The sequence below is a fragment of the Carassius auratus genome, linkage group LG28B (assembly GCF_003368295.1).
Source record: "Carassius auratus strain Wakin linkage group LG28B, ASM336829v1, whole genome shotgun sequence".
NCBI lineage: Eukaryota > Metazoa > Chordata > Actinopteri > Cypriniformes > Cyprinidae > Carassius > Carassius auratus.
This window is the reverse complement of record NC_039293.1, coordinates 6,168,608-6,178,589: the sequence shown is the minus strand read 5'-3', so window position 1 is coordinate 6,178,589 and position 9,982 is coordinate 6,168,608. Positions and strand designations below refer to the sequence as shown.

General features: G+C 39.0%; 1 protein-coding gene and 1 pseudogene across 1 annotated transcript; both read right to left on the bottom strand.

Moving 5' to 3' along the window:
- LOC113067858 (cysteine protease ATG4D-like) overlaps window positions 1-9,982 on the bottom strand; it is a 591,286-nt pseudogene that overhangs the window by 80,418 nt on the left and 500,886 nt on the right.
- LOC113067862 (transcription factor jun-B-like) lies at window positions 7,135-8,816 on the bottom strand. Its single transcript, XM_026240359.1, has one exon. It carries the CDS (start codon window positions 8,497-8,499, stop codon window positions 7,570-7,572), a length of 930 nt encoding a protein of 309 aa, XP_026096144.1. The 5' UTR covers window positions 8,500-8,816; the 3' UTR covers window positions 7,135-7,569.

The following is a 9,982-nucleotide window of genomic DNA, read 5'->3' as shown; positions in this document are numbered from 1 at the left end:
AACTTACAATAAATGATTGAACTTAAGGGTCCCTATAGGTGTGAGGTGTGTAAATGTGTAAGTATATTTTTCCTGCGCAAGCTTTATTTAGGCTACATATCTGATGACGTAACAAATGCAATGCGTCTTTATTCCTCGCGGTGGCGCTGTTTGACACACAATGACGACGTGATGTTTCACTCATCATTACTGCAGGCACTTAACAAAAGAATATCATCAGCAAGAACTGGTTTGAATGGATTTAATGCAGAGCAATAATATACAATGAAATATAAATGTCACTGTCATTTGATTTTATTCTTCTGTAATATTTCTTATAATATCAAGAGTGTTTTGCTCTTGCAGCAGTTAGAGATTCACTGTGCTGGATAAAGGCAACGTTAATGGTCTCTAAAGACACGAATATGTAATAATGATTGGAGAAACATTCTTGAATTTAAGGGCTAGTTTATTTATACATTTACATTGATTCATTTAGCAGACACTTTTATCCAAAGTGACTTACAAATGAGGATGTGAGCAATGATATATAAGTGCTATAACAAGTCTCAGTTAGCTTAACACAGACATAGCAAGGGCTTTTAAATAATATAATAAATAAAATGAAACAGATAGAATAGAAAAAGAATAGAGCAAGCTAGTGTTAGAGGTCTTTACCAGAGGGCTTGGTATTTTTGTCATTATTTGTTAGTGAACTTCTATAAGCCTACTCCCATTCAAACAGATGGTAGTGTAATTCAACAGAGAAAAGTGCTTCCTGTCAGATTCAGCTTCCAGCATCATAATAATCAGGTGTGAGGCTTTGTTAACTTAACATTGCCCTACAGTGACATTATTAGCCTCCTCTCTAAAAAAGGCCATGTTTGATAGTTTCATGGCTCTTGTACCGTTAGATGGCGCTATGAATCAATATTAAAGTGAATCACACTTTTGTTTTGTTTTAGTTCTTTTGTGTTTTATGCTGAAGTCATGATGAGTTAAACCAGGTTTGACCTTTAACATCTTTTGATCCACTTATATAAGCACAACATCAACTATGGCCCACGTGAGATATAAATAAGATGAAACTGTTGATGTTTTATTGTTATTTTAGTTCTATTATTTAAATATTATTTCAGTCAGTTGGTGACTGTTTCACAGGGCTTTTTGTTAAGTTACTGAATCGATCTCTAATCATTATGGCTGAATATCTGAATATCAACACAGCAGTGACTGAGCCGTCCTAATAAAGCTCTAACATCATCTTTCTTGAAACACTGATTGTCTATGGACCACACTGAACAGTTGTATGATTTATCTAATATTAATTTTCATGAAATGCTTGTACCTGACCCCTGCTTTGACCCACAGGTTAGTCAAACACCCTGATCTGAGGCGTCGAAAAGAGTCAGAGCAGATACTGGAGAGAGCGATGCGTGTCGGTGGGCGTTTGACGGAAAGTGTCACAATTTGAGCCTCAGCGTTCATCTTTCGGTTTTGGAAGGGACACGAAGGAATATTCATGAGATCATGAGTGTGTGAGTGGGAGAGAGAGAGATGAAATGTGCAAAAACTGTGTGTGATGGAGAAGATGAGCCAACGTTTTGTTGTCACCAGTCACTGATGTTTCTCCCATGTGTGTGTGTGTGTGTGTGTGTGTGTGTGTGTGCTGGTTAAGGGGTTAAAAAGCCTCTCTTGTCCACTACATGTAGAGCAGAGGACGTATGAGGAGTAAATGTTCCACCAGGCTCTGAAACTCATCTCAAAGGCAGGATAAAAATAACACACACAGGTTATGTTGTGAAACTTCTCTGAATGAGCTTTGACTCATTCATGAGCGCTGCTCTTTGCAGGCCGCTGAGCCTTTGTGCTGTCAATTTAACTGAAAAGGGGAAACGAGAGAGAAGCGTAAAACCAGAATAACTAAACTCACCTTCACTGTGAAAAACATAACAAAAGAGAAACAGTTTCAGGTTAACTCACTCACAAAAATATAGAGTTAAAAATAAACAGCCATGAGAAAGTCTTGAGAAGGTCTTTAGAAACGCGTACACTGGTGAAGTCGAAACACCGAACTGAAGAAGTTTAATCTTTCTTTCATTTAAAGAATCACATTAACTCCATTGACGACAAAAACTGCTCCTATTATTCTTATTTTTTTTTAAGGTAGGAGCATGAGTTATGTAAATTAACCATGGTTTTATAAGGGAATTATATGATAACCACAAAATAACCATAGTTTTTCTAGACTATACATAGTTTAACCATGGTATTTGTTGTAAAACTGTGGTTATAAAATTGGTAATAAATATGGCAATAAAAAACAATAATAATAATAGTCTAATAATTAGAAAAAATATATGGTTACTAGACCTACACTTTTACTATAATAAACCTATGGTTAATTTTCGTAAGGGTTGTAAATTGAAGAGCTGTTCAGGTCTCTTCTAGTAATGTAAAACAGTCCATTATTGCAGTAATATCACATTATTTTACTATCGTAAACATACTGGTTTGTAGCTAGTGCACATACTATTTACTGCCCATTGATATTCTTATAGTTGTTTACTTCCTGTAGGGGCCAAGTCTCGCACATTTGGACGAATATAACTTGTTCCGCTCGCAGTAAAGGATAAACAGGGTTATTTGCTGAAGCTCATGTGAACGTCAGCAAACATTAGTACGGAATAAGTCCATTTAAATGAGAGAGGAGGTGTTTCCATTAGAAACACTCATGAAACTAAGAGTGTCACATGTTGATGTGTCAGATGAAACGATTAACGGTGAGATGCACCTTTAAAATCTCCAAAACAAGCCGAGCGCGTGTGCGCGTGCGCGCGCCTGCTTCCAGCCCTTTGAAGTGGCTGCTCTGATTTCCACCTCGAGAGCGAGCAGAAAAACACGCAGGTGGGTGACATCACTGACGTCTGTGACAGGTGGACCCGAGTGGGCCTTTCTCACCGTGTAAAAAACCCCGTTCCCATTTTCCAGCGAGCTGCACAAAAACAAACGTCCCACACGTTTCAGAGCCTGCTTCGGGTTTTGGCGTAATCAAGACCCGTTGATATGCCTGTTTTATTTATTTATTTTTATGATCACTGTTTTATTTTTAGTGTTGTTTTATAAATGGATTGGATATTGAGGTAATTTATTCAGAATGTTCGGCATATTTTCATGCTGACGCTCTTCATTACAGCGCCAGGCGCGTTCTCATGCGCGTCCACCACCTACGCGCGCCCCTGCTGTGCGCGCCTCCGGTCCAGTCATTCCAGAGGAATTTTTGGACTTTTTTTTTTTATTTTTGGACTTCCCAAAATATTATTTTATCTCCCGAAGACACCATAAGCTCCAAAACACACATGAATTGGGAGCAGATTGTTCTGCTAATTCAATTTCAATTCAATTGTATTTGTGTAGCTCGTTTTACCATACAACTCGTTGCAGAGCAACTTTACAGAAAAAGTATATAATGTTTAGAAGTAGCTTATCAGTGGTTATTCACTTTATGAGCATATGGCAGAAGTGTATGGAAAATAATTTATACGGCAAATGATTAAGTTTTCCATTATAATTAGACTAAAATACAAGTAACATTCAGCTGAAAGAAAAATAATTGAATGAATGAATGAATGAAGGAAGGAAGGAAGGAATTTTAACCAGCATATAATAATTTGCCAATGAGTTTCTGTCTTTTATGTTTAAATTGGTCTATGTAACATATTTAGTTTTTTCAACAGTCATATTACCTTCATATTTAGCTCACAGATGCATTGAAATTCAGACTTACTGAATCTGATCTCTTCACATATCATTAAATTATTAAACCTTATATCTGATGTAGAAGGTGTAGTTCCAACCTCTTTTTGACCTCTTCTATCTCTGCATAAAGTTAATTAATGTTTTTGTGTATGTATGTGTGTGTGTGTATGTATATATATATATATATATATATATATATATATATATATATATATATATATGTTTATTTATAATAAACAAATAAGCTATAATAATGTGAGAAATTTTGAAGGTGTCTGATAAAATTTTGGTTTGACTGTATGTATGTCGAACCAAAATTTATTCAGACACCTTCAAAATTTCTCACATTATCATAGTTTATTTGTTATAGTTTTAGAAAATAGTAATAAAATATGACAAGAGCTCATATAGTTAAACTGTGTCATATATTTATCTTGATAATCTCAGATAACTTTGATAAAAAGTTATGAAATGAATAACATTGAATAACTGCCAGCTGTTAAATTTAAGTATACAATTCGATGATGATCAGTTCAAAGTGTCTGAATATATTTTGTTCCCATATATATATATATATATATATATATATATATATATATATGTATATATACACACACACACACACACACACACACACACACACACACACACACACACACACACATATATACAGGGCCGTGCACAGACCTTTTGAGGGGCATGTGCTGAAACTGAAAAAGGGCACCCCCCTCCCTTTTTTTATATCAAGATTATTTAGTAAGCCTGCATAACAGGAAGAAATGGTCACATCTTCATGACAAATTCATTAACACCAAATAATAGTCTCAAAAGCTTTAGATTTATTCACGATTAATAACAACCATAATAATAATATTAGATAATTAGATAATATAGATAAACAGGGTTTTAAGGGCTTCTTTAAACCTAATTACAACAGCTCTTGTGTACTCCCTCTTTTTTAAATTGCATTTATAGCGAAAAAAAATACTTGACTCATACATAAACATGTTAAACAAATAATACAAATTAGCTTATAACACCAAACAGAAACCAAAATCTTTTTTTTATTGAACTTTATGCACTTTTTTATGAACTTTGCAAAGAAAAAAAAAAAAAAAAAAAAAAAAATTATATATATATATATTCTCTTTTTTAGCTATTCTGTTTGGTTTTATAAGCTAATTTGTATTATTTGGTTTACATGATTATGAATGACATTGAGAAGAGGGGAAGGTGAGCAATGAGTCAAGTATTTTTGACAAACTTTTTTGAAATATAATTTAATTATGTCCAACTCAACTCCAGATTATAAGAAACTATAGCCACACCGTTACTATAACATATCCAACATCCGCCTACCATGTTTTACTACATTTTATACATGTGAGGACAAACGGAGAGTATACCAAAACATGATTAGCTTAAATGTTAATAAATTAAGTGTATCAGCAATCATAAATCAAAGAAGAAATTTCTTAGAAATATATTTTATAAATGTTATCTAGGTGACGAGGATCACTCGTCGCTTTGTGTAAGTTCCAGCACGAAACAGCGCGGGGGCGCACCTGTTATGATTTTCCGATGGTAAAAACAAATTATATGTTGTTGTATTACTTATCAATATATAGTTTTTGACCAGCGAATGTGTGCAAATGTGAATTTTTTTCTGTCCGTCATTAAAACGGCGACGGCGCCTGCCACTGCGGGCATCACATTACATTTTCATCTACAGGTTACAAACTAGTTTTTGTAGCTATATAGAAGGAGCGCTCAGTTTTTCCTGTGGTAAAATGCATTTGGCCAAAATCGCATTTTATAAAAGATGAAATGCTACTGTATGCACAGGCTATTTAAGTGTTGGCTATGTATTGGCTATGACTAGATGGCAAAAGCTAGCCCTCTCTCTCAGGCGACGTCCCACATGTCTCAGTCAGTGAGTCAGTCAGACATCAAATAAATAAAATATGAGCCTTTATAGACATAGTGTTTAGTAGTACTTATCTAAACAACAAGATATTTATTTACCCTTCGCAAAACTTTGTTCAGCTCAGCTGTTGTCTACTGTGCAGCTGCTGCTGTGGAACTTCAGTTGATTCAATGAATATAGAGGGGGCGGAGTTATCAGCTTACTGACAGCTTGAGGATCGAATAAGATTTACACAAGCTCGTTTTAAGAACTTTCATTTGCTAAATATTTGTAAAACAGACAGACAGACGTAAAGGGTGACCAATAGCATTGATAAAAAAAATTTTTAAAACACCACCAAAAAAAGGGCACTTCGGAGTGTAAGGGCAAAAAGGGCATGTGCTCTGCACAGGTTGAGCCCTACCTGTGCACGTGCCTGCATATATATATATATATATATATATATATATATATATATATATATATATATATATATACTGTTAGTCCTGTATGAAGAATTTTGGAGTATAATATGTCAAGATTTATCTTTATTTTGCTATCCCCGCTTACATAAATGTGCCCTGCACCCACTAGTAAAAAATATCTGAAATGATGTATGGTTTCTGAATAATTTTGGTTTGACTGTGTGTGGTATATATGTATGTGTGTGTGACCCTGGACCACAAAACCAGTCATAAGTAGCACGTATAGGCCTATATTTGCAGAAATAACCATCACTGCATTTATGGGTGCAAAAATGGCAAAAATCTTTAGGATATTAAGATAATGTTCCATGAAGATACTTCTTTATTTCCTACCATAAATATAATTGTCTGAATCATTTTTAGTTTGACTATTTATATATCGGCTACAATATATATATATATATATATATATATATATATATATATATATATATATATATATATATATATATATATATATTAAATCAAATGTTTCTGGATATATCGTGAAAGATAAGTTTCGATCATTATCAGCAGCATCATCGTAACCGTTCAACCCACTAAGCTCTCTGGAAACACACACACACACACACACACATCATCCCACATCCTCACAAGTGGTCTTGACTCTTGTCCAACCTCGGAAAGCCCCTCGTGCTCTCCAGCCCCGCTGATCCTGGAGCAGTGAATCTACTCCACCGGGGCCTGTGGGCGGGGAGTGACGTACGAGGCACAAAACCGACCATATATGGATGTGCTGCTGACGTCAGCAGGAGAGGCCTAGAATCCCTCGTGTGCACGCGCAAACGCAGGAAGCGCTAATCAATACACAACCCCCAGAAAAAAACCGGCTGATTATCCTACAAGCCGTGTACATTAACATCATCATAATTATTCATTAAAACCTCTGTTTTCATAACGTTTTGTGGGTGAACCACACGTGGACTTCGAGGAACAGTGAGAGTTACATAAGTGTCTGAAACTGAGATAAGAACAACACGAATGAACGAGCCACACACTCGGAAGTTATATTTGAAAATCTTTACTTAGACATAGCACACATTAAAAAACAAAAGACATTGTAAACATGTGACATCGTTAACATAGTGTCAGGATCAACCTGACTAGAACAATAACTTATGAGTTCAGGAAAATGCACGACAATATCAGATGCGCTCACATGATCAAACAGCTACACAGATAGATGATCATGATCAGAAAACACCGACACGTTATTGATACTGCGGCGGCGACTGGCCTTCACTTCTCTCTCGGCACCCGTCGGGGTCTCCGGGGCTCAGCGTCCGTTCTCTGCTCCGTGCGCGGGCTCGCTCGTTTAACGCGGAACCCAGAACGTGTCCAAAACGCCTCATTCGAGGGCTTTTGAGTTCCGTTCAGTCGTAGAACATAAACGATTTCCAGTGTTATAATATTTCTGATGAGTTCAGAGTCCGGCCGCGTTTAAAACGCTTCCATCTTACTGGTGAGCATCAGCTGACAGCCGCTGTTCATGTGTCTCAGGACCTTCTGTTTGAGCTGGGCCACCTGGTCCCGCAGGGCGGAGGCGGTGTTGGACAGCCCGGCGTTGTCGGACTTCAGCACCTTCACCTTCTCCTCCAGACGCGCGATGCGCTCCAGCTTGCGCCGGCGGCATTTGGTGGCCGCCAGTCGGTTCCGGAGTTTCTTGCGCTCCGCCTTGATGCGTTCCTGGTTCTCCATGTCGATGGGAGACATGGGTGGCGAGCCGTCGCTGCTGTGCATGTCGGGAACGGTCTGGGGCTCCTCTTTCAGAGGCACGAAGCGCTGCTGGAGGACGCCGGAGTGCTGGAACGCGTGCGCGTTTTCCGGGTGTTGGTTGTGCTGTACGTGCGGCGGCAGGTAGCTGATGGTGGCGGACGGGTGGCTGGGCGCTGGGCAGTACGCGTTCAGCGTCGTGTAAATGGGAGGCTCAGACTGCAGGGAGGAGCCAAACACGGACGCGGTCGTCGAGCACGTCGTCACGCCGCCGGCTCCAATCGACACGTTGGGCGGAGGCATCTGGTTCATCTTGTGGAGATCATCCAGAGCCTTGACGAAGCCCTCCGCGAAGCCCTCCTGCTCGTCGGTGATCCCCCGCCCGTAGAGGCACTGTCCCGGGGTGGGCGTCGTCAGCACCCCGTTGCTGTTCTGGATGATGAGCCTCTCCAGCTCCGGAGAGGCCAGTTTGAGCGAGCCCATGTCGGCGCTGCTCATCTGATACAGGTCCGATTTGAGGCTCCGGTAGGGCTCGCTCAGGTTCAGGTTCATGCTCTGTTTCTGGAGTTTATAGTCGTGCAGTGCCGCGTCGTTGTGACCGTAACCCAGCAGAAACGAGTCGTCGTGATAAAACGGCTGCTCCATTTTTGTACTCATAGAGTTCTTCTGGAACAGAATATTATAAAATATCGGCTTCTCACCTAGTGTGGCTGACAGTTCAAAGTCCGCTCTATTTCAAGTGTAAGCGCGTTCAGGAGGACGGTGACAGCGTCCCGTCCCGGTGCACTCCGTGTGGATGCTCCTCTTGAATGAACCGGAGTCCCAAAGATGTAAAGAATAACGCGGCAGCAGTAAGGAAACGCTCTCGAGCCGCGAATCGTTCTAAGAGCCCGTCTGTGAAAAGGGAACGCTGTTTTGGGAACGATGCTGGTTTGATTTGCTCTGTTGCGCTTGTGTTCGTGTGGATCGGGATACCGATTCGTTTTTATAAGCGCTCTTAGCAGTGACAGCTGGCCACGCCCCCACGGTGATACGTCACTCGCGTCACGACGTCATTGTCGGGAACTGCTGGGACGGTAAACAAGCCCGAGGGCGAAGCGAACATCATTATAGAAACGGTTTAGGGACATATTCTAATAAATATCTAGTCTGATATCATTTCTGCTCAAATGTTAGTGCCTCTAACATTGGATTTATCAGGTAGGCTTATAGCTGGACTTCTGTTGGTGTGTGTGTGTGTTTTTTAAGTTCTTTAATGTTGTTTTAGGGATTAATGTGATTTTGATGCGCGGACGAGTTATAGCATAAACACAAGATGTAGCTAACAGATGAAATTACATTAAATGAATATAATTTTTTTTTCCATCGCTAAAAAAATAGTTTTCTATAAAAGCACATTTTGGCATATCTTTTAAGCTACTGTATTTTTTATGATGTTTTCTCTTGTCGCATAGGCTAACTGTCTAGAAAACGTCAGCTTACGTAACAGCATTGGAGATCAAAATCTAGCGGTTAATTCTCATCTTGCTGAATGTGCAAGAGACAGACTGCAAGCGTTCACTGCTCGCCGGACCCTCAGACACCCGCTTCCTGTAGGAAGTGTACAGTTCAAATATGGGCATCGTGACGTGGAGTTCCTCTCGGAGGGAGCGAGAGTTGCCCCGCCCACTTTATCTGGACTACCGAGTCTCGAGAAACACCTGCTAAATAAACAGTACAGAAATCCACAATGACAAAATAACACATACTGAATCCCAGATAGAATTAAACATACAGTATATATATATATTATAGTATAGTATAATAATAGTTAATAATCAGTTTAAACGCCAGTCTCTAAACCAGGTAAATAGGTTATTCATCGTTAACACTCAAAATTCAGGTTCTTCAGTCAAATTAGAGTATTTGTTTCACAAACCACCGTGGCTCTTGAGCTTCACAGATATAGAATAGTGATGCTACAATGATAATGTAATGATGTTCCATAATTACACATTTAACGTGAGCCATTAATGATTGTTAAATATGTAAATAATGTAAGGTAAGGCAGTAATTTTAGCAGCATGTTGTTTGTACTCTAGTCACTTTGAGGGAATATCATGTTTTCACAGACAGAAATGGAGTCCGAGTCAGTCGCTTT